A 24,085-nucleotide genomic window follows, 5' to 3' on the forward strand; every position below is an offset into this window, starting at 1 on the left:
GCAACTGGGCAAAACCCAGTCTCTACAAAAACTACAAAAAAAAGAAAAAAATCACCTGGGCATAGTGGTGAGCGCCTGTAGTGCCAGCTACTCAAGAGGCTGAGGTGGGAGGATGGCTTGAGCCCAGGAGGTGGAGGTTGCAGTGAGCCGAGATTGCACAACTGCATTCCAGCCTTGGTGATAGAGCCAGACCTTGTCTCTAAATGAATACAAACAACAAAAAAGAAAGAATATACATAGGCTATGTTCAAGGAAGAGTAACAACAAAAAGCCTCATGGCTGATGAATAGTGTGCAGTGAAAGGGAGTATTTGAGTATCAGGAAGACTGAAACAAATAAAGCTAGACTGAAACTCTTTGTTTTGTTTTTGAAACAGAGTAGTCTCATTCCAAGCCCAGGCTGGAGTGCAGCAGTGCAATCATGGCTCACTGCACGTGCAGCCTTGACTCCACCAGCTCCAGTGATTCTCCCAACTCAGCCACCTGAGTAGCTGGGACCACAGGTGCGCACCACCAGGCCCAGCTAATTTTTGTATTTTTTGTAAACATGTCTTCACCATGTTGCCCACGCTGGTCTCAAGCTCTTGAGCTCAAGCAATCCACCTGCCTCAGCCTCCCAAAGTTTCGAGATTATAGGAGTGAGCCTAGGATGAAATACTTTGAATGAAGCACTCTAGTGTACAGAACTTTATTCTGTAAACACTGGAGACCTTAGCAAAGAAACGTTGATTTACCTTTTAGAAAGATAGCTGTGCCCAGAAGGGATGGACTTGAGAGTGAAATCAGAGCACTGTTTATTTCAATAGCTGCATGAGAATTTGAGGGGTGGGGGAAACAAAGCACATTAAAATGAAAATTTCTGGGTCCATCCTTTAATTATTGAATAAGAATCTCTGGGCTCAAGGCCTTGGGAATCTGCATGTGTTACATCTCAAATGTAGGAGTGATTCTTGTGAGCTCTCAAGTCTGAGCTATAGACCAATCAAAAATTGGATAATTTGCAATTATCCAATTAAGAAATGAAATGTCTCAGGGCCATGGCTCATGCCTATAATCCCAGCAATTCAGGATGCTCAGGTGGGAGGATCATTTGAGTCCAGGAGTTCAAGACCAGCCTGGGCAACATAGCGCCTCATCTATACAAAAAAATTGAAAAGTAGCTGGGCTTGGTGGCAGGTACCTGTGGTCCCAGCTACTTGGGAGGCTAAGGTGGTAAGACTGCTTGGGCCCAGGAGTTGGAGACTGCAATGAGCTATAATTGTGCCACTGCACTCTAGCTGAGTGACAGAGCAAGACTCTATCTCAAACGAGAAAAAGAGGGCCTGGAGCCCTGGCTGACGCCTATAATCCCAGCATTTTGGGAGACCGAGGCAGGAGGATCACTTGAGGCCAGGAGTTCGAGACCAACCTGGCTAAACCCTGTCTCTACTAAAAATGTGAAAATTATCTGGGCATGGTGGTGAGCGCCTGTAATCCCAGATACTCTGGAGGCTGAGGCAGGAGAATCACCTGAACCCAAGAGGCAGAGGTTGCAGTGAGCCCAGATCCCACGCGGAATCCCAGCCTGGGCGACAGAGGGAGACTGTCTCCAAATACATACATAAATAAATAAATAAATAAATAAATAAATAAATAAATAACAGATCCGTAGGCCGAAAACAATGTGGCAGTAATTTGCCTCAGTGTCCCCAGGCAAAAGGCGGCCCCCACCCTGAGGGATCGCACTTTAAGGCCTGCTTTTTTTTTTTCCTCTTTTTTTTTTTTTTTTTAAGACAGGTTCTCACTCTTTTTTCTTTTTTTTGAGACGGAGTTTCGTTTTTTTTTTTTTTTTAAGACAGGTTCTCACTCTTTTTTCTTTTTTTTGAGACGGAGTTTCGCTCTTGTTACCCAGGCTGGAGTGCAATGGCACGATCTCGGCTCAGCGCAACCTCCGCCTCCTGGGTTCAAGCAATTCTCCTGCCTCAGCCTCCTGAGTAGCTGGGACTACAGGCGTGCGCCACCATGCCCAGCTAATCTTTTTGTATTTTCAGTAGAGACGGGGTTTCACCATGTTGACCAGTATGGTCTCAATCTCTTGACCACGTGATCCACCCGCCTCGGCCTCCCAAGACAGGTTCTCACTCTTGCTCAGGCTGGAGTGCAGTGGTGTGCTCTCGGCTCACTGCAACCTCCTCCTCCCAGGTTCAAGTGATTCTCCTGCCTCAGCCTCCCGAGTAATTGGTATTACAGGCGAATACTAGTACACCTGGCTAATTTTTGTATTTTTTAGTAGAAACGGGGTTTCGCCATGTTGGCCAGGCTGGTCTCAAACTCCTGACCTCAGGTGATCCGCCCGCCTCGGCCTTCCAATGTGCTGGAATTACAGATGTGAGCTACCACGCCCGCCGCGCGCTTTTCTGCAGACGGGAGTTTCCCCTGGCCTGGGAAGCTGAAGCGGGAGGCACCCACAGTGCGAAGATCCCCGAGGCTTCCAGGAGCGGGAGGGCGGGCCTGCAAGTAATAGCCGGGGGCAGGAGAAAGGCTCCGATTGGTCGGAGGGCGGGTGACGAGCAGGGGGCGGAGCCTCTCTAGGGGCTGGGAGGGCGGTAAAAGGGAGGGGGTGTGCACCGCCCGGTGTCAGTTTCGGAACCTCAGCTCGCTCACCTCACCCCGCTCACCTCAGCGCCGCTGGGCCTGAGCCGAGCCTCCGGTGAAGGTTGTTCCCTCCTCCCGGCCGAGGGCTTCTGCCTCCCGGGCACCCCCGCCCCGCGGCGTCCTACGTTCCCCCAGCCCGGGGCCCTTGGCGCGTGCGCTCCGTGCGGCTGTGCTCCGCGGGACTTTGTTTCCTCCTCGTCCCTCTTTGTTGCGCGGAACACCAGCTTCGCCAAAGCCCCGCTCCGGAGGGAGTTCGGCATCTGCAGAAGGGCGGCTGCCGCGCGCTGCCCCAACCCCGCCTGCGGCCCCCGCCTGCACCCCGGTGCGCTCACCCCGCCCGCGTCCGTTTGTCCGAGGAAGGCAGCCGCGACTTCATTGATGCACCCATTCCAGTGGTGTAACGGTGAGTCCCGGAGCCAGGACCGAGCCGAGGTGGGGCTGGGGGTAGCCGCGGCGCGGGGCTCAAGGTCGGACAGCAGCGCGCTGGTCCTCCCTCGGAAGCGAAGTTTCTCCTGAAATGGGACGGTCGAGAAGGCGTCCTGGCGCCCCACTCTGCTCTGCAAGCGCGGAATTTGAAACAATCCAGGTTTCACTCGAGGACCTGGAAGGGGCCTTCGGAAGGTTGGCGGGCCGGGGGCGTGGGAGCTGAGGGGTTCCCGGCCTTTGTGTGGCGGCCCGGCTCTTCTACCCCCTTCCCCTGCCTTTGTGCGCTCAAACTCTGTTCTTTGTTGTGGTTGTTGGAGGAGAATTAAATCCGCGCTCAGGCTGGGATCTCCTAGAGGGAGCTCAAGTTCCCGGCCTGAAACTTTGCAGGCTATTTTAAATATGTATACAGTGCAGCGTGCGGGACGGGGCGCAGGGGTGGCTTCCTCTGGCTTTGTTGGCTCCCCACGGGCTGCTGGCGGGCTTGGTGCCTTTGGAAGACTCTGGATTAAAGAGTCGCTTTCAGCCCCGGGCGCGGTGGCTCACGCCTGTAATCCCAGCACTTTGGGAGGCTGAGGCGGGCGGATCACCTGAGGTCGGGAGTTCGAGACCAGCCTGACCAACACGGAGAAGCCCTGTCTCTACTAAAAATACAAAATTAGCCGGGCGTGGTGGCGTATTCCTATAATCCCAGCTACTCGGGAGGCTGAGGCAGGAGCATCGCTTGAACACGGGAGATGAAGGTTTCAGTGAGCCGAGATCGTGCCACTGCACTCCAGCCTGGGCAACAAGAATGAAACTCCGTCTCAAAAAAAAAAAAGAAAAAAAAAAGTCGCTTTCCTGAGTTAATGAAACCTTGCTGAGAGCTCCGCGCCCGGTTCGAGGCTGGCCTGACGGGAGCTGTGCTTTCTGGCCCCCAAGGCCAGACTGGTGTATCTGCTTCTGAGCCCAAATGAAGGCTGCACCTCCGACCCGACAACCCCTCGCCCTGTTTCTCCCCAGGCCTAGGTGATGCTTCTAAATTAGTTCATTTCACCTGAGGCTTTTTTAAGTTCTGGTGATAAAGGGTTAGTCTGGAGTCTGATTTCCTCAGCAAGCTACCAGAAAGGAAGGTGTTTGAGGGGGACACTTAAACCTTGGATACTAATCGCCCCCCACCTCACCCCCTCCAGTCCCCCTGGGGTCCTAGTCTTGACCGCGTTATTCCGATGCTTGCAGACTTTCTGGGAGGGAGAGATGGGAAACAGCTGGCGTTATCTCTGAGCGTAGCAAGCTAGCTAGTTACAGGGGGAAAAAAATCATTCTTGAGAGTAGACTCCTGCCAGATCTTGGATTAATTATGTCAAGAGGCTTTGTCTTAAGGCAGGGTTTGGGTAGCATGTATACCCCACACCCTCCCCGCCTTCCTCCTTTAACTGGTCGGATCTCATTTCCTGAAAATGAAACAAGCCGTGTGTGATAGGCGGTTTCGTGGGAGAGGGGGCAGAGGATGGGGGTTGAGGGAAGGCCCGTGCACCCTAGCATCTGGGAAAGATTCCCGCTGGCTGGGAAAGAGAAGCAGTTCCCAGATCCCCTGGTCTTTCTTGGCCAGCCCTTGTCTGACGTCATCCCTGCTTCCAGTCTGCCAGATGAGATGAGACATTCTGATGTCAATGCTTTCATAGGTTGGCGGAGACAATGGAACAGAGACTTAGGGAGAAATGAGGCAGCTGTCAGTAACACTGCCCTTTCTGGGCAGCCCCCTTTCATATCAGGTTTTAGACTTGCTGCTTTATTTTATTTTTTGAGAGAGAGGGTCTCACTCCGACGACCATGCTGGAGTGTAGTTGCACCATCAGGGCTCACTGCAGCCTCCAACTCCCAGGCTCAAGGGATCCTCCTGTCTCGGCCTTCCAGCATGGCTGGGACCACAGGTGTGTGCCACCACACCTGCCTACTGGCTGATTTTTATGTGTTTATTTTTTAGAGATCGGGTTTCACTACGTTGCCTATGCTGGTTTTTAACCCCTGGGCTCAAGCAATCCTCCCACCACGGACTCTCAAAGTGCTGGAATTAATGCAGGAGCCACCTTGTCTGGCCTCTTTGCACTTAAAGTGACTGAGAAATCCTGTTCTTTGACTGAGTGAAGAAGCGATCCCTCCCCCACCCCTTCAGAAACTATCTGGAGCCCCTCTTTCCTGGGGCTGGTCTTCGCTGTCCTTATATAGTTTTAAAGAAAAACCTCTCTGCAGTGGCAGCTTTTGACGAATAGACTATTTGCCATTTCTTTTTTTTCTTCTTTTTTTCCTTTTTTTTGGGTGGGGGGGGGGGACAGAGTCTTGCTCTTGTTGCCCAGGCTGGAGTGCAGTGGCGCGATCTCGGCTCACTGAAACCTCCACCTCCTGGGTTCAAGCAATTCTCCTGCCTCAGTCTCCCAAGTAGCTGGGATTACAGGCATGCACCACCACATCTGGCTAATTTTGTATTTTTAGTAGAGATGGGGTTTCTCCCTGTTGGTCAAGTTGGTCTTGAACTCCTGACCTTGTGGTCCGCCCACCTCAGCCTCCCAAAGTGCTAGGATTACAGGAGTGAGCTACCACGCCTGGCTTTACCATTTCTTTAATAAGAACACAAGCAAATGGACCATCTCCTCTTGACTATGAAGCTCTTCCCCCAACCTCTATCACTTGAAGTCCCAAGCTCGATGATTCAATCAGTGGGGAGACAAGGGGAAGCCTTTATCAGACAGGATAAGATGATGGGGATAAACTGATCAGAGGACTTGGGGGCGGGGGACATCGTGCTTGCAGAATGCACACACAACCTCTATAATATCTCCAGCCAGGCTCTGCAGGTTCCCAGAACCGCAAACCAAAGGAGGTTTCAGCTCATAAAAGGTGCCTGGAAGAACCAAGGCAGATGGGGGTTAGACCCTCTTGTAGCATCAAATAATGCTGAGGAAGGAGGTGGGAAGACAGTTGGGGGCACAAGGAAAGTCCTGAGGCCCTTTTCCAGCGTAGACTGAAGTTTGTCACTCTAGCCAGTCGCCATAATGTCTTCATGGAAAATTGTTCTTCTTTGGCCCACAGAAAGTAAATATTAGGGCAGGGAGTGGTGGTGAAAACCACTTTATTTCTAACCCGGGAGCCTAGTCGAAAGGGACTTCCTGTTGGGCACAGCAAAGTTTAGTAGCTAATTATTTCTTTCATTTCAACTTAAGAAGTCTTTTAGAACAAGAACTTTTACTTTCTGTTTTCCCACGTGTAGGTCAGTGCATAAAGCAAGCCCTCAATAATACTTGCTGGTTGACTGGTGACATTAGCTGAGGGCAGTTTCTGGACAACTTTCCCAAACATCAGTCCTGTTGCTTTGAAGTGGGAGGTTTTGCCAATGGGACCAGGTTATTTTAAGAAAATGGAAAATTATTTATCTATTAACTAGTTACTGAGAACAAGCCAAACGCTAGGCTATGCTGGACGCTGGAGAATATACAAAAGTCCAAGTTGGAGTTGGCAAACCTAGGAGGATTCAGGATTTTTTACGGAGTCTCGCTCTGTCACCCAGGCTGGGGTACAGTGGCGCCATCTCGGCTCACTGCAGCCTCTGCCTCCCACATTCAACCAATTCTTCTGTCTCAGCCTCCCAAGTAGCTGAGGCTACAGGTGGGTACCACCACGCCCAGCTAATCTTTTGTATTTTTAGTGTAGATGGGGTTTCACTGTGTTGGCCAGGCTGGTCTCCAACTCCTGACCTCAAGTAATCTGCCTGCCTCAGTCTCCTAAAGTGCTAGCTTAACAGGCATGAGCTACCATGCCCGACAGCTCAGGCTTTTAGGGGAACCGTGTACTCTCAGTGGTGCTCTCTTCTTTGTTCTTAGAAGTATAGACACGCCTCTTCTACAGTGCCTCACTTTTTTCCTTCTTTCTAGCAAAACTGAGGCTCACTTTCTATGGTGAAAGCCTTTGTGTCTTTTTTTCCTTTTTTTTTTTTTTTTGAGACGGAGTTTTGCTCTTGTTACCCAGGCTGGAGTGCAATGGCACAATCTCAGCTCACTGCAACCTCTGCCTCCTGGGTTCAAGCAATTCTCCTGCCCCCGTATACCAAGTAGCTGGGATTACAGGCGTGTACTACCACATCGGGCTAATTTTCTGTATTTTTAGTAGAGATGGGGTTTCACTGTGTTGTCCAGGCTGGTCTCCAACTTCTGAGCTCAAGTGATCTGCCTGCATTGGCCTCCCAAAGTGCTGGGATTACAGGTGTGAACCACCACGCCCAACAGCTCAGGCTTTTAGGGGAACTGTATATTCTTTTTTTTTTTAATCTGTCACCAGGCTGGAGTGCAGTGGCTCACACTGCAACCTCCGCCTCCCAGTTCAAGCAATTTTCCTACCTCAGCCTCCTGAGCAGCTGGGACTACAGGTGCACACGCCCAGCTAATTTTTGTAATTTTAGTAGAGACGGGGTATCACCATGTTGACCTGGATGGTCTTGATCTCTTGACATCGTGATCAGCCCGCCTTAGCCTCCCAAAGGCAGGGATTACAGGCATGAGCCACCGCGCCCGGCCAGTTCCCAGTATAAAGGGGAACTTTATACTCTTAGTGGAGCTCTCATCTTTGTTCTCAGGAGTAGAGACACACCTTTACTACAGTGCCTCACTTTTTTGTTTTTCCTTCTAGTAAAACTGAGCCTCACTTTCTATGGTGAAAACCTTTGTGTCTTTTTTCCCATGTGGTAAGATCATCTAATCATTTTTCTGTCCCTTTTTTTTGAGACAAGGTCTTACTCTGTGGCCCAGGCTAAGTGTACTGGTGCAGTTATGGCTCACTGCAGCCTCGCCCTCTCAGACTCAAGTGATTCTTCCATCTCAGCCTCCCAGGTTGCTGGGATTACAGCCACTTACCACCACGCCCAGCCAATTTATTATTACTATTATTATTATTTATAGAGATGGGATCTCACTGTTTCCTAGGTTAGTCTTGAACTTCTGAAGTCAAGCTGTCCTCCTTCTGCCTCAGCCGCTCAAAGTGCTGGGGTTAGAGGTGTGAGCCAACGCACCGGGCTTGTGCTTTCTTATAATAGTACTTATCATACAATCAATGCTTAATGCACATTTGAGTTAAAGTAGCTCAATGCTAGGGACGATGTAAGACAGTTACTGAGTAAGCAGGGGCCAGAACAAATGATGGAGGTCATGAGTGCTGTAGAATTCAAGGAGGAGAGGTTATTGGACCGAAACAAAGGCCAGGCTTCTTGGCCTCAGAGAGGGCGTTTCAGGAAGGGAAAACTCTGTGAACAAAGACAGGGAGGCAAGGGCAAGGTTGTACAAGAAACAGTGAGAAAGACTGGCCCATGTGGGATAGTATTGGAGAACTTTTAAGTAGGAAGCTGTGAAAGGACAGGGTGAATGTTTTAAGAGGACTTGAAGCCAGTCATGAGTTTGGAAAATACAAGATCAAAACGACCAGGAGGGAGCGGGGCGCAGTGGCTCATGCCTGTAATCCCAGCGCTTTCTTGGGAGACTGAGATAGGTGGAACACTTGAGGTCAGGTGCTCAAGACCAGCCTGGCCAACATGGTGAAACCTCATCTCTACTAGAAATACAAAAGCTAGCTGGGCATGGTGGTGTATGCCTGTATCCCAGCTACTCGGGGAGACTGAGATAGAAGGATCGCTTTTACCCAGGAGGCAGAGGTTGCAATGAGCCGAGATCGTGCCACTGCACTCCAGCCTGGGTAACAGAGCAAGAATCTGTCTCAAAAGGCAACTAGGAGGATGTGTTAGGTGTGTGGGGTAAATGAGAGGAGAAGGAACTAGAAACAGGGATGACATCAACTAGGAAACAGCAGGAGGTGATGAGTGTTTACAGCAGGACTGTAGCAGTAGAGTGGGGCACAGTCTGAAAGAGGTTTGAATGGAAGCTCATTACATAGTCGCCAGTAAGGGATGAAGAGGACTGATGTCCAAGTTGACTTCCAGTCTTTCAAGCTAGCCTGCTGCTGAGTTATGGTAGCATTGGTCATGAGAGTATAGAATTCTGTGGCATGCAGATGCATCCTGGCTCCCAACCAGGATGTCAGGAAAGTGCCTAGAACCCAATGCCTGAGTACAGAGAGCCCTTAGGAGCTAGGCCTTCCTAGCTATTTGACTGTGGGTGGGTCATTAAATGATTGAGTCTTTTTCCCATTGGTGGGGGAAGTAACCTTTACTGTGGCAGTACAAAGATGAAATTGATAGCATGAGAATGTGCTTAGGATGTAGCAGGTGGACAGCAAATTCCAGTTCTCTCGTTCATCAAGGACTCCTCTCTTTCCCTTCAGCCATCCTCAGCCATTTGACATTTGTTTTTTGTTTTTTTGTTGTTGTTTTGAGATGGAATCTTGCCAAGGCTGGAATGCAGTGTCATGATCTCGGCTCACTGCAACCTACACCTCCTAGGTTCAAGTGAGTCTTCTGCCTCAGTCTCCCAAGTAGCTGAGACTACAGATGTGCACAACCATGCCCGGCTAATTTTTGTATTTTTAATAGAGACGGGGGTTTCACCATGTTGACCAGGCTGGTCTCGAACTCCTGACCTCAAGTGATCCACCCGCCTCGGCTCCCAAAGTGCTGAGATTACAGGCGTGAACCACTGCACTCGGCCAAGTGAGTTGACTTTCTACTGGGCTGCTCTCCTCCCAGTTACAGCTATTGCAATTCTAGGTATCTCTGAGAGACATGACCCCCCCCCCAAAAAAAAAGAAAAACCTGTCGAGTGCAGTGGCTCATGCCTGTAGTCCCAGCTCTTTGTAGGGCTGAGGCAGGAGGATCTCATAAGGCCAGGAGTTGCAGGCTACAGTGAGGCATGTTCATGCCACTGCACGCCAGCCTGCAGGGAGAGCGAGACCTTGTCTCCAAAAACAAACAATTCCTTTTCCAAAAGATCTCTCTGTTTCTTTGCTCAGAACCTGGTCACATACCCACCTGAACACCAAATACTGGCAAGAGGGCAAGAGAGAAGTAACTGTCATAATCGGTAGGCCAGTCAGTATTTATCCCTGAGCCCTGTGAGAAGGGACACATCTTGGCCTTTGCTTTTCAAACTGAATGTGCAGGAGAATCACCTGAGGAGCTTGTTTAAGTGTAGGTCCTGGCCAGGCACCATGGCTCACACCTGTAATCCCAAGTGAGGCCAAGGTGGGTAGATTGCCTGAGCAACATGGTGAAACCCCATCTCTACTAAAAATTCAGAAATTAGCTGGGCATGGTGGTGTGTGCCTGTAATCACAACTACTCAGGAGGCTGAGGCAGGAGAATTGCTTGAACCCGGGAGGCAGAGGTTGCAGTGAGCCGAGATTGCACCACTGCACTCCAGCCTGGGTGACAGAGCGAGACTCTGTTCCAAAAAAAAAAAAAAGCATAGGTCCTGATTCATTTGGGCTGGGATGGACCCGAGAGTGTACATTTCTAAAAAAGCTCCCAGAGGATGCTGCTGTCACTGGGACTGCACGTTGAGGCTTTGAGTAGAAAGCGGGAAGGTGACCAGTGAGGGAAGCCGTAACCTCCTCCCCACCCCCATCACCATTTTCTGGAATGCTGGCCCAGGACTTGGAGTGAACAATTTCTATTCTAGTCCTGGCACAGCTTGTCTTCTGGAGCAGGTGGCTTAATAATGACAAATAACCTTTGCAATTGCCCTTTGCAATTTACAAAGCATATTTTCTTACACACCCATTTTCAGTCCTCTCTCTATTTTGCTTGTTTTCACATAACAAAGTGAAGCTTAGAAGTAACTTCTTAAAGGTCATATGGCTAGCTAGGAGGGGGGAGTTGGACCCAAATAATATTTTCTCAGCTAAGGCTATATGGGCTCCTACCTGATGGAATTAAGTTCTCCGGTTTCTACCCATTGCCTAAATTATTTTATTTTAATTTTTAAAAATAGAGATCGGGTCACTCTGTCACCCAGGCTGGAGTGCAGTGGTATAATCACCACTCACTGTATATAGCCTTGTACTCCTGGGCTCAAGTGATCCTTCCACCTCACTCAGCTTCCTGAGTAGCTGGGACTATAGGCATGTGCTACCATGCTCAGCTAATTTTTCTATTTTTTGTAGAGATGGGTCTTGTGTAGAGATGGGTCTTGTATGTTGCCCGGCTGGTCTTGAACTCTTGGCCTCGAGAGATCACCTGCCTCAGCCTCTCCAAAATACTGGGATTATAGGCATGAGCCACCAGACTCAGCTTGGCTAAATTTATTATCCCTTAGATGGGGATATTGTTTCAGGTATTTTGGCTAGTATTCAATTTTGTAGATTAGTTAAATTTGTTCAAGATTACATAGCCAGTAAGTGTTAGAGCTGGGATATAAAACTGGAGCCACTGAATCCGAGGCTTAGGCACCCGGAGTCTGCCAATTCTCTTTTCTATCCTGCTGACACAGTGCCATCAGCCCCAGCAGTAAATTTCCAATCCTAATATGATTTATTTTTTCCTTTCCCTTTGCAGGGTGTTTCTGTGGCCTGGGACTGGTGAGCACCAACAAGTCCTGCTCGATGCCACCCATCAGTTTCCAGGACCTTCCACTCAACATCTACATGGTGATCTTCGGCACCGGCATTTTTGTCTTCATGCTCAGCCTTATCTTCTGCTGCTATTTTATCAGGTGCGTGGATCCCTGGCTGACTGGGGTGGGAGTCCAGCAGGAGGGAGGAGACCAGGGCTGTGGGGTAAGCTGAGCAAGGGTCCCACAGCAGAGTCACCAGCCTTATTCTGGAGTCACTGCGTTGAGGACATGGCTGAGCCTGCCCTTCTCTGGGCCCCAGAGGGTCTGGTGTTTCTATTTATATCAGCCTATCAAGTTGTTCCTGAGCATATAAGGTCACCACGGGTTGGGCTGCATCCCATCCCTCCTGGCCAGTTATTCTAAGGTTGCCTGAAATTACTCTGTGACTGAATGATAAAGTTAGTGGTCCCTTGTCTGTCTTTCTCTATTCCTACTCATGCCCTTTGGGTGGTCAGCAACAGGTGGGCATCAGTTATGCCAGCATCATGTTCCTTTGCCCCCCTGGGACCTGTTGTCAGCCCTCCAGATACTGATATTAGGAAGCAAGCCAAGTGTCTATAGAGAGCACTTGGATTTTGTTTTGTTTTGTTTTGTTTTTGAGATGCTCAGGCTGGAGTACAGTAGCTCAAAGCTCGGCTTAACTGCAACCTCCAACTCCCGGGTTCAACAAGCAATTCTCCTGCCTCAGCCTCCCAAGGAGCTGGGATTACAGGGGTGTGCCACCATGCCCAGCTAATTTTTGTATTTTTAGTAGAGATGGGGTTTCACCATGTTGACCAGGCTGGTCTCAAATTCCCGACCTCTAGTGATCCACCTGCCTCAGCCTCCCAAAGTGCTAGGATTACAGGCGTGAGCCACCACGCCCGGCCAGAGCTATTTGTTTAAACTGTCATTTATTCTTAATTGCTTAGAGATCTAAGGGAAGACCTGGAGCTTGGCAGGGCTCACCACACTCCAGGAACGCTTTCTCTGTCTCCTGCTGAAGGACATGGGAACTGGTGGTAGTTTTTTGGGTTTTTTTGTTTTGTTTTGTTTTTTTGAGAATGGAGTTTCACTCTTGTTGCCCAGGCTGGAGTGCAATAGCATGATCTCAGCTCACTACAGCCTCTGCCTCCAGTGTTCAAGCTATATGCTCCTGCCTTAGCCTCCTGAGTAGCTGGGATTACAGGCATGTGCCACTATGCCCAGATAATTTTGTATTTTTAGTAGAGATGGGGTTTCTCCATGTTGGTCAGGCTGGTCTCGAACTCCCGATCTCAGGTGATCCACCCGCCTCAGCCTCCCAAAGTGCTGGGATTACAGGTGTGAGCCACCACGCCCAGCCTGTTTTTTGGGTTTTTTTTTTTTGAGACGGAGTCTCACTGTCACCCAGGCTGGAGTACAATGGCACAATCTTGGCTCACTGCAACCCCTGCCTCCTGGGTTCAAGCAGTTCTACTGCCTCAGCCTCCCTCATAGCTGGAATTACAGGCGCATGCCTAGCTAAGATTTATTTTTGTATTTTTAGTAGAGACAGGGTTTCACCATATCGCCAGGCTGGTCTCAAACTCCTGACCTCAAGTCATCCGTCCACCTCAGCCTCCCAAAATGCTGGGATTACAGGCATGAGCCCCTATGCCCGGCCTCTGGTGACAGTTATTCTATAAAAAATTTAGAGCATGACTGGTATTTAGAATGAGAATCAAAGTAGTAGTGTTTCTGACTGGGGCTTACTGTTGGCATTGACAATTCCTCATTGTATGGGACTGATCTGTACATTGGAGAATACTGGACATCCCTGGCCAGTAGGGCATGCTAGGAGTCTTTAGGGCCATTGTAGCCAGTAGCTGTCTCCCCCACCACACACACATTCCCAGATGCTTGGGTAGACATCAGCTGGGGTCTGGGCTGGTGTCTGATCAAATCATTTAAGAAGATTAAATTAAGATTAAGGAAAAGGCTTTACTGGCTTTAGTCCTAAGATGCCCTTCTGGGTTTGAGTGCTTTGCTGGAAGACAGCTACAAGAGAGGCAGGAAGTGGTCCATCTTCCCCAAGGCTGGAAGAGCTCCCTCTAAGAAGGGGAAGTGCCCTCAGGCACATCTCCCCAGCACCCCCAGGTGTTTCCTTGGACCTGTTCTTTCTCAGAACTTTTCCCACAGGTCCCTGGAACTGGAATTTTCCATGTAAAAGTCTATACAGAGGAGATACTGGTTTATCTTCCGTCTTGTACAGTTGGGTCTGAAGATTGCCTATAACCATTAAGTGGAGGTGAGGGTAGATTTCTGGTATCTCTCCTCTCTTCCTATCTCCTTCCTTTCCCTGAAGCCTATTTTTTTCCCTCAATTTCTTCCTGACCACCAACCTCCCTATGTTAAGCAATTCATGCTTAATTCCTAGAGACAAAGGATACGAAGATATACCAAATACCAAAGGTTTCTCTATGATGAAGCTGAGAGGGGTTTGTAAAACCAACTCTCTCAGGTCCCTTTTCTCCCTGCTCCTTCTCCCCACCACACCACAGAGGCACACCCATGCCAAGTGGCAAAGGGCCTCAAGAAAAAACCATCCAGGCCAGCCAGGCACCATGGCCCTTGCCTGTAATTGTAGCACTTTGGGAGGTCAAGGCAGGAGAGTCACTTGAGTCCAGAAGTTTGAAACTAGCCCGGACAACAAAATCCCATCTCTACAAAAACAAAAATGACCTAGAGAAAATGAAGTGGGTGGCCAGGGTTCATTTCCTAAGTCAATCACTAATAGGTGTGAACCTTAGGTTTTCTGCTCTTTTCTTTTTAACTTTTTTTTTTGAGACAGGGTTTTGCTCTGTCGCCCAGGCTGGAGTGCAGTGGTAAGATCTCAGCCCACTGCAACCTCCACCTCTCGGGTTCAAGCCATCCTCCCAACTCAGTCTCCCAAGTACAGGTGTGCCCCTACCATGCCCAGCTAATTTTTGCATTTTTTTAATAGATAATTTTTATGTTTTGTAGCGATGAGGTTTCACCATGTCACCCAAGTTGGTCTCAAACTCTTGAGCTCAAGCCATCTGCCTGCATCAGCTTCCCAAAGTGCTGGGATTACAGGCGCAAGCCACCATGCCCAGCCTTTAGCCACTGTTTACCAAGGGCTTTCCGTAGGCCAGGCATTGTCGTGGTCAGCATTTTACAAACCATTTAGTTCAGTCAATCCTCAGTTTAGATATTAGCCCACTTTATAAATGAGGAAATTCATGCTCAGGCAGTTCAGCATCTGCCCGAGGTGATACATAGAGGAAGATACAGAGGTGGGCAAGTCTGGTAGCAGTGAACTAGGGTCTTGACCAGTCCTTCCAAGTATTTGCCTTTTGAGTCGTATTCCTTGAAGTAGAGGAGCCGCTGTAGGCAAGCCATCCGCTTGTAGGTAGGGATCTGGTCTCGCAGAATGACAAGCTGGAGAGCTGTGGATTGCTGATTTCTTTTTATTTGGCTGTAGTCAACAGAACAGGGCGGGTGTGGTGGCTCATGCCTATAATCCCAGCACTTTGGGAGGCTGAGGTGGGTGGGTCAGTTGAGGTCAGGAGTTTGAGACCATCCTGGCCAACATGATAAAACCCCATCTGCACTAAAAATACAAAAATTAGCTGGGCGTGGTGGTGGGCACCTATAATCCCAGCTACTTGGGAGGCTGAGGCAGAAAAATTGCTTGAACCCAGGAGGCTGAGGTTGCAGTGAGCCAAGATCACGCCATTGCACTCCAGTCTGGGAAACATGAGTGAAACCCCATCTCAAAAAAAAAAATAAGAATAAAAATAAAAATAAAACAAAACAAAAACAGAACAGTAACCACATGCTGCTAAAAGCTGTCCCCACTGTGGTGCTCTCAGCACCACCTGTTCCTTCTGCAGTAATCTGCTCCTTCATCACCTTGCCCTGTTCTGCAGCCTGCCTGAAGCCCGCTGACCCTGGAGTTTCACAGTCCCAGAGGCTCAGTGGTATGTGGTAACCTGTAGATGTCTATATATAAAAAGACACACAGGCGTAGAAGCCACCACTTCCTCTCCCTGCTTCTCAGTTTCCTCCTCAGCCAAAATAGGCCCCACTGCTCCCGGCCTGGTGAGCCCAGTGGCCAAGGCCAGCTTCCCCCTCACTCATGCTTCCCCCTCTCTCAGAGCCGACCTCTGCCCTACACAGGAATGGAGGGGCCGAGGAAGTACAAATAGGCAGGAAGGGAAACATTATTTTCAGGGCCTGGCTGCATTGTTTGTTCTAAAAGGGAAAAGAGGAAAGGGAGAGCCCACTGGCAGCGGCTAGAAATGGTCTCATTGAAATGGGTTATTTTTAGTGACTGCGCTCACCCAACAGCTGAGAAGGCCACCTGTCAAGACTGGTTGGTACTAGGTCCCCAGCTGGGATTGCCCAGGGTTTCTGCTTTTTGCTCTGTTTTCCTTGCAAGCTTTGCGGCCACATTTCATCATGATCTCATCCTTTCTGAGCTGAAATCTATATGTAGGATGAGGGGGCAGCTCTGAAGCCCTTCCCATTCTGAGTTTTGGAGGATCCCTGGGCAAAACCGCTAAAGGACCCAGCCAGAAAGGCATGAGGGGTGGGGAAGAGCTAGGTGCCTGGGGTACAGAAAACAGAAAAAGACAGTGTCTACTACATAAGTATAGCCACGTTGCAGGTGAGACATGGGTGCCTCAAAAATGCATAGCAGTCCCTCATTCCCCAGACAGTTAAAAACACAGGCTCTTCACCACTTCCTTGTTTACTCTGCACGTACCTCAAAACAGAACAGCAGTGTCTTTGTCCCTCAAGGCGGCTGTGTGCTCTCTCTCCTTGGGAACACTTCCCACCTCTGCTGAACCCAGTATCAGTCAAGTAACAGTAGCCATCTGAAGGTTGGGTATGTCCCAACGCCCCTCTGTCCTGCTCAGTTGGAAACTGGGACAGAGACACGTGTATGTACAGAGACCTTTTCTGGACCAAGGAGCTTTCTGCAAAGTGAAGGATGGGACAGTGGGAGCATTGGTTAGGCCTTTAGCCCAGCCCTGCCTGAAGCAGAAAGGATATGGTGGGGAGAAGGGGGAGGGGAGGGGATGGTAGATGTGCTGCCCCAGTACCCAAGCCCATGGCATAAGTCCATTTGGACTGGAGCTCCCAAGAGGCCCCAGGAACATGAACCTTGCCAGGTCACCTGACTTCCCATCAGGAACGACCGAGGAGGCTGGCAGCCTGATCTTATCTGCCCTGCACTGTGCTCCAGGCCTGGCTCTGCCCCCTCTTCTGCCTCTTCCATCACCCAGGGAGCAGCTTCAACTTCTCAACCCACCCCCTTCTACTGGGACTCTCTATGATTGGAACTTCTCTCTTTTTGACTTAGGTCAGCCATCCATCTATCTACTCATTTATTTATTTAATTATTTATTTAAAAAAATTTTTTTTGACAGAATCTCACTCAGTTGCTGGAGTACAGTGGGGGCAATCCTAGCTCATTGTAACTTCTGAACTTTTAGGCCCAAGCGCCCCTTCTGCCTCAGCCCCACAAGTGGCCAGGACTACAGACATGCACCAGCACACCTGGCTACTTTTCTTCTGCTTGTTTATATTTGAAGAGACAAGTTCTCGCTGTATCTCCCAAGCTGATCTCAAACTCCTGGCCTCAAGCAGTCCACCTAACTTAGCATTATTCTTTATTTCTGTTTTCAACCATTTAAGAATAAAAACCACTCTTAGCCTGTGGACCTTGCAAAAACAAGTAGTGAGCTGGATTTGGTCCTGAGACTGGAGTTTCTGCTTCTCCTGGCTTGCTGGGTTTCTATGCTTCCTTCCAAATAACCCAGGACTGTGTTAAGAAGTGATCACCAGGAAAAGCCCCATAGGGTTCCCCCATCGACCACATACAGCAGGCATTCTTGTTTTGTTTTGAGACAGGGTCTTGCTATGCTGCCCAGGCTGCAGTGCAGTGGTGCAATCTGCTGACTGCAACCTCCGCCTTCTGGGTTAAAACGATTCTCATGCCTCAGCCCCCTGAGTAGCTGGGATTACAGGTGCATGCCATCATGCCCTGTGAATTTTTGTATATTTTGTAGAGACAGGGTTTCACCAGGTTGCCCAGGCTGGTCTCAAACTCCTGAGCTCAAGCAATCTGCCCACCTCAGCCTCCCAAAGTGCTGGGATTACAAGTGTGAGCCGTCCCACCCAACCCACATACAGGAGGCATTCTAAAGCTGCCTGCAGAGTTCTGCATGAAAGATTCCCCACCCTCCTTGAAAATAAAACAGCACAAAATCCCGTGTATAATTATGGTCTCAGCCATTTGCACAGCAAGCCATTCAGAGTTGTAGACTTACTAAAAGGTAAGGTATGTCCCAGGACTAGATCATATTCTCAGGACTATGTTGTATTCCACCTGATTGGGGAAACAGACCACATTATCTGGTAAAGAGCTTGGGCTCTATTATCACACCAACTTTGATTCAAATCCAGACTCTGCTACCAACTAGCTCTGTGATGTTTGGACAAATAAATTCACTTCTTTGGACTTCATTTTTTTTTCTTTTTTTTTTTTTGAGACAGAGTTTTACCTTTGTTGCCCAGACTGGAGTGCAGTGGCATCATCTCAGCTCACTGCAGCCTCCGTCCCCTGGGTTCAAGCAATTCTCCTGCCTCAGTCTCCCGAGTAACTGGGATTACAGGTGTGTGACACCATGCCTGGCTCATTCTGTATTTTTAGTAGAGTTGGGGTTTCACCATGTTGGCCAGGCTGGTCTGGAACTCCTGACCTCAAGTGATCCACCCACCTCGGCCTCCCAAAGTGCTGAGATTACAGGCATGAGCCACCACGCCTCAACGAGCTTCATTTTTCTTATCTATAAAAATGAAGGTATCTCACTCTTAAGAGTTTTGAATCATTAAGAACATATGTGAATATCTTAAGTGTCCCAGCGACATATTAGCAAGTGCTCCATAACCATTATATTATGCTATTGCCATTAGTAACGGCATGCCATGTTTCGGCCGTTGAGAGTCAGCTGGTATGCAGGCCACCAGCTTAAAATGAAAAGAGGAAAACAAAGGAGGCATCGTCTGTGTTGTCTGGCACAGCGAAGGGAAGAGTGTGCTTTGATTCCAGAATACTTGTGTTCTCCGGGTGGAAAATTCCCCAGGGTCAACAGAGACTTATTTATCCTGCTATCCTGGCTTAGCAGAAGTAACGCTTTTATGCATATCTATCTCACTTCTGTGCACTCAGTAAACACAGTGTCGATTTCTGTATAGTTTGGGTGACCGAAGGAATTTGCTCACCAGGAAAGCGTGGGAAGAATGAATGAACTATTGGGGGGTGCTGTGCTGGAGGGTCCCCCAATCTGTGTATGAGACCTGGCAGTGAATTTTGAGACTATCAAGCCTGAGTAAGAATCTTAGTCCTTCATCAACCCTCGTTGGCCTGCATAGGTCCAAAGTATGCCCCGTGGTGTGTATGGGACAAGCACCCCTCCTCGCCTTCAAAAGAATTTCCAAGCAGCCAGCCAGCCTCTCCTGCTTTGAATCATTCTGTTTAACCTGCTTTCTCTATTTTTTCTCTGTTTCCCCCAGCAAACTGCGGAACCAGGCACAGAGTGAGCGATATGGATATAAGGAGGTAAAGTGCTGCATGTTTCCAGGAAGCTTCCTTCTCTGCCTGACCTGATGGGAAGAGGCAAGGAGGGCAGGCTCAGGCTCTCCTGGGCAGGAATCCCCCCAGTCTCACCTCTGAGCCTCCCTAAGGCAAACCCCCTTCAGTGTCTGAAGTCTGGCTTGCCCCAGGCCTTCCATGGGACTCCCTTCATTGGTTGATACCTGGCTGGCCCCAGTGCTTGGTTTGCTTGGTTTCTTCTTTGGACATCATGTGTCTTCTTTCTTTTCAGGTGGTGATTAAAGGTGATGCCAAGAAGTTACAATTATATGGGGTAAGTGTGCCATGAGATCATGCAGGAGGGCCCCAGCAGGTGAGACAGATAGCACCTTGCTCCAGCTCTCAGCTCGGATGCTTTCAGAAATCTGCTTAGTTCCTGCTTTCATATCTCCTTTGACCAAATAATATGGACACATCTCAGCAAGTAATTAATACATGGAATTGATTGTATCTGGAACAGCCTCAGGCAGAAGACATGAAGGGATCACAGAAGGGTTTAGATAAGTAGTGCCCCACAGCCCCAGGAATCCCACAATCCTAGGCCCCAGGAATCCACTTGCATAATTTTTACCAGGAGGATGGTCACACCCTTTCATGCCATAGACAGAATTCAGCTAACTTTCCCCTGTTCAGCCCCTATGTCCTGGTTGATACTGTAGACAATGAGGTCCTTTGATTTTTGTGTATACCCCATCTTAACAGACTAGATCTATCTAGTGTGTTCATTCCTGTGACTCAGCCATTTCTCTCCCACCCCACTCCCACCCATACACTAAGTCCTTTAGTCCCCTCAACTCTAACTTTAGGAATTAGTTATATCCCATTCCTTTCCTACTTATGCCTCTAAGGTCACCTAATCCATTTCCCAAGCCTTCTGTTCATGACCACAGACACTCCTGCTTAGAGCATGTTCGTGGTTGTCTGGGAGTGGGGAGGATCACAGTTCCACTACACATGAGACCGCCTAGATGTGGGCTCATTTTGTCTATTACGCCTCACTCAGCAAGTGCAAATGTTTCCCAAGCCTTCCTCTAGGAGAATAATTCACCTGAGGTCAAGGGAGTTAATATGTAGGGATGTGGGAAGTCTAGATTTAAAGAATATAACTGATCACAAATACTGCTGCCCCCATCCTTACCTCTGCACAGTATTACGTGCCCGCTCACCAAATGTATTGCACAAGAAAGTATTGAAAACCGTTCCTCTAGGATAGCTCTTTCCAGTGCAGTGGAAACTTCTGTGATAATAGGAATGTTCCATGTTCACTGCCTGATAGAACAGACTAGGCTAGAGCTTAGTTTTTTCTTGTCTGGGGATGAATGAGTGAGATGCTTTTACCTGCTCCTTTCTCTCTGCAGCAGACCTGCGCAGTCTGTCTGGAAGACTTCAAGGGGAAGGATGAGCTAGGCGTGCTCCCGTGCCAGCACGCCTTTCACCGCAAGTAAGTGGGAATGTGTCCAGGGTGCCCTTCGAAGGAGAAGTAATCAGAAAGCGTCTTCGGGAACCTTCCAGTCTTTGCCACTTCCTATCTACCGCTTGCCAGAGATGCCCCTGGTCCTGTGTAAACACCAAGCAAAGCTCAGAGGGATTAAGTTGGGGCAGGGATAGGGATATTCCTCTTCATTTTTTTTTTTTTTTGAGATGAAGTTTCGCTCTTGTTGCCCAGGCTGCCAGGCTGGAGTGCAATGGTGTGATCTCGGCTCACTGCAACCTCTGCCTCCCAGGTTCAAGTGATTCTTCCTGCCTTAGCCTCCCAGGTAGCTGGGATTACAGGTGCCCGCCACCACACCTGGCTAATTTTTTGTAGTTTTAGTAGAGATGGGGTTTCACCATGCTGGCCAGGCTGGTCTCAAACTCCTGATCTTCCACCCGCTTCCACCTCCCAAAGTGCTGGGATTACAGGCATGAGCCACCGCGGGATATTCTTGTTTCGGGAGATAGCCGGAGCACTGTGGGTCTACCTCATTAGAGATTACCGTTATTCCTTTGTTCCCAGGTGTCTGGTGAAATGGCTGGAAGTTCGCTGTGTCTGCCCCATGTGTAACAAGCCCATTGCTGGTCCCTCAGAGGCTACGCAGAATATTGGGATTCTATTGGATGAGCTGGTATGAGTGCTGCAGCTACACCGAGAGCTGGAGAAGACCTTTTGCCTCGTGGATGCACAGCTGTAACAAACAGGACTGTAAGGTGATGATGGTCACTTTCCCAGTGATGGGAAGGGTAGTCCAGGGCTGGGCTTCCACCCTCAGTGCCAGACCAGTGCCAGATGTGTCCCCACTTCCTGCCTCATGAAGCCTTCTTCCTTGCTACTCCATTCTGGTGGCCTCACCCATCAAGACCACTGTCTCCTGGTACTGGACTATCTACCTGCCTTGTCCCTGCTCTGGGGGACGGCGTCCATCCCAATCCAGAACATGGAGGACATCCTCTTTCAAGGTTCCCCTTAGGAAGATGAGCTGCCCTGACCCAGAAGGGATGAGATGGGCTCTGCCCCCTTTACAAACCTTCCCTCCCCTTCTCAGTTCTCCTAGAGGAAGGTTAGAAGGGAAGGAAGGAAAGATCAAGGAACCAAGCGCCTCCACAAGAGGCGAGGGAGGCTCTGTATGCAACAGAAGAGCAGGGACATAAAGGAAAATGTCAATGTTTACATGGGACCTATGGAAACAAAGGCTGGCCGGTGCCGGCTGACTCCAGGGTAAGAGAGGGCCCTTCCCCTGCCAGGACCCAAGGTGCTATCCATTCATTCTCTTCCTCAGTTAATCTCGGAGCTTCCTGTTCCATGTTGAGATTTGGGGACCCTCTAGAGGAGGGCTAGTTCTGTACTCCAATTGATTCCCAGGGGCCTTTTTTTTTTTTGGATCAAAAGGGGCATAGGGATGAGGGTATCTACCATTAAGCAACAGATTCCTCCTTCCCTTTGTAAGTAGTATTTTTATACTTCTTCCTCACCTCTCAGGCTTTAGCAGGCTTTAGATATGAAATCCCCAGAATGGAAGGGGGTGGGGATTTTTTCTGTTCCTCCCTGCAGTGGGTGAGGGTGGGAGAAAGTTATGTATTTAAAGAAAAATAAATGTAATACCAAGTTTCTCTAACCTACTTTTGGTTGTGGTTGTGACTGCCTCACCCCTTTCTGCCAATAGAGGGAACAAAATCCTCAGACTGTCTCTTCTCACTTCCCCATATCCACACCAAACACACACAAGTTCCTAATCCTTTTAAAATTTCTTTATTTTTATCTTTTTGAGACAGGGTCTCACTCTGTCATCGAGGCTGGAGTGGAATGGCTTGATCATGGATCACTGCCACCTCCCCAGCTCAAGTGATTCTCCCACTTCACCTCCCAAGTAGCTGGGACCCCAGGCGTGTGCCACAATGCCTGGCTAATTCTCTAAAATTTTGTGTCGAGACTAAGTCTCCCTTTGTTGCCCAGGCTGGTATTTAACTCCTTGGCTCAAGCAGTCCTCCCACCTCAGCCACCCACAGTGCTAGGATTACAGTTGTGAGCCACTGCACTCAGCCTAAAAGTTCCTAATCTTTTTTTTTTTATTTTTTAAGAAATGGGGTGTCACCATGTTGGCCAGGCTGGTCTCAATCTCCTGACCTCAGGTGATCCACCCATCTCAGCCTCCCGAAGTGCTGAGATTACAGGCATGAGCCACTGCGCCTGGCCGTTCCTAATCCTTAAGAACAGAAATTGATCTTCGATTATTATCTGTACAATATATGTTAGGGCGCTAACACCAAGGGGCATGAAGACCTTGCTAAACCAGGCTCCATCTGATTTCTAGCGTATTTTTAAAGGAAGTCGATGTTTGCAATCACAGCATTCCATCAACTAAGACTTGAAACTAACAGAATTCTACTTGTAATTCAAGCAATTGTCAGTCCCCTTAATACAACCAGTCACAACTAAAAAGGTCTAGGTTGCTACCATAGAGGCTTTGATCTCTTTTTTTGGTGGTAGGGGGTGACAGTGGTACAATCCCGGCTCACTGCAACCTCTACCTCCTGGCTTCAAGAGATTCTCCTGTCTTAGCCTCCCAAGTCGCTGGGACTACAGGCATGCACCACCACACCCAGATAATTTTTTATGTTTTTAGTGGATACAGGGTTTCACCATGTTGGCCAGGCTGGTCTTGAACTTCTGGGATCAGGTGATCCACCTACCTTGGCCTCCCTAAGTACTGGGATTACAGGCATGAGCCACCGTGCCTGGCCCCTTATTTATTTATTTATTTAACAGGTGTGGCTCCTACCTATAATCCTAGCACTGTGGGTGGCTGAAGTGGGCAGATTGCTTGAGTTTAAAAAAAAAAAAAAAAAAAACCTAGGCCAGAGTGCAGTGGCGCAAGCATGGCTCACTGTGGCCTTAAAACTCCTGGGCTAAAGCAGTCCTCCCACCTCAGCCTTTAAGCAGCTAGGACCACAGGCACAAACCACCATGCCCAGCTCATTTTTGTACTTTTTTTGCAAAGATGGGGTCTCAACTATGTTGCCCAGGCTGGCCTCAAACTCCTGGGCTCAAGTGATCAGCCCACCTCGGCCTCCCAAAGTGTTAGGATTACAGGGGTGAGCCACTGTGCCCAGCTGTCTTATTTTTTCCTAGCTACTTGCTGGCAATTACTGCCATCTCTGCCACCTCTAGCAGTGTTACATGGTGATGCTTTATGGTCCTCTGTGCACTCACACCTTGCATCCATGCCCTCTACCTTTGTTCTGTTCATGTCCCAAGAAAGCACTGGGTCAGTGGTGGGTATGCAAAGTGCATTAAGAGTGTTGGGAATGGCCTGTAATCCTAGCACTTTGGGAGGGCGAGGCAGGCAGATCATGAGATCAGGAGTTTGAGATCAGCCTGGCCAACATGGCAAAATCACATA

The 24,085-nt window shown here is 49.1% G+C and overlaps 1 protein-coding gene across 3 annotated transcripts; it reads left to right on the forward strand.

Annotated features, from left to right (window-relative positions):
- The first annotated feature begins 2,614 nt into the window (after positions 1-2,614).
- On the forward strand, positions 2,615-22,304 carry RNF122 (ring finger protein 122). Of its 3 annotated transcripts, none has more exons than XM_012476082.2 (6): positions 2,615-3,036; positions 11,524-11,680; positions 19,130-19,175; positions 19,441-19,482; positions 20,567-20,649; positions 21,205-22,304. In XM_012476082.2, the coding sequence occupies exons 1-6, from the start codon at positions 3,012-3,014 to the stop codon at positions 21,317-21,319; spliced, it is 468 nt and encodes a 155-aa protein (XP_012331505.1). In that variant the 5' UTR covers positions 2,615-3,011; the 3' UTR covers positions 21,320-22,304. The 3 variants fall into 3 exon arrangements, with proteins under 3 accessions (XP_012331505.1, XP_021531540.1, XP_064224968.1); XM_021675865.2 differs by having other exon boundaries at positions 2,969-3,036; positions 20,570-20,649; XM_064368898.1 differs by lacking the exon at positions 2,615-3,036 and adding an exon at positions 9,582-9,681.
- Positions 22,305-24,085: the final 1,781 nt, after the last annotated feature.

Source organism: Aotus nancymaae, unplaced genomic scaffold, assembly GCF_030222135.1.
Source record: "Aotus nancymaae isolate 86718 unplaced genomic scaffold, 86718_ANA_hifiasm-v0.15.2.pri h1tg000079l, whole genome shotgun sequence".
In the NCBI taxonomy this organism is placed as follows: Eukaryota; Metazoa; Chordata; class Mammalia; order Primates; family Aotidae; genus Aotus; species Aotus nancymaae.

Excerpts from the sequence above, each read along its gene's own strand:
- RNF122 (XM_012476082.2), top strand. The coding sequence starts at position 3,012 with ATGCACCCATTCCAGTGGTGTAACG. Across the intron at positions 11,681-19,129 it reads TTCTGCTGCTATTTTATCAG|CAAACTGCGGAACCAGGCAC; the intron begins GTGCGTGGATCC and ends TGTTTCCCCCAG. Across the intron at positions 20,650-21,204 it reads CAGCACGCCTTTCACCGCAA|GTGTCTGGTGAAATGGCTGG; the intron begins GTAAGTGGGAAT and ends CTTTGTTCCCAG.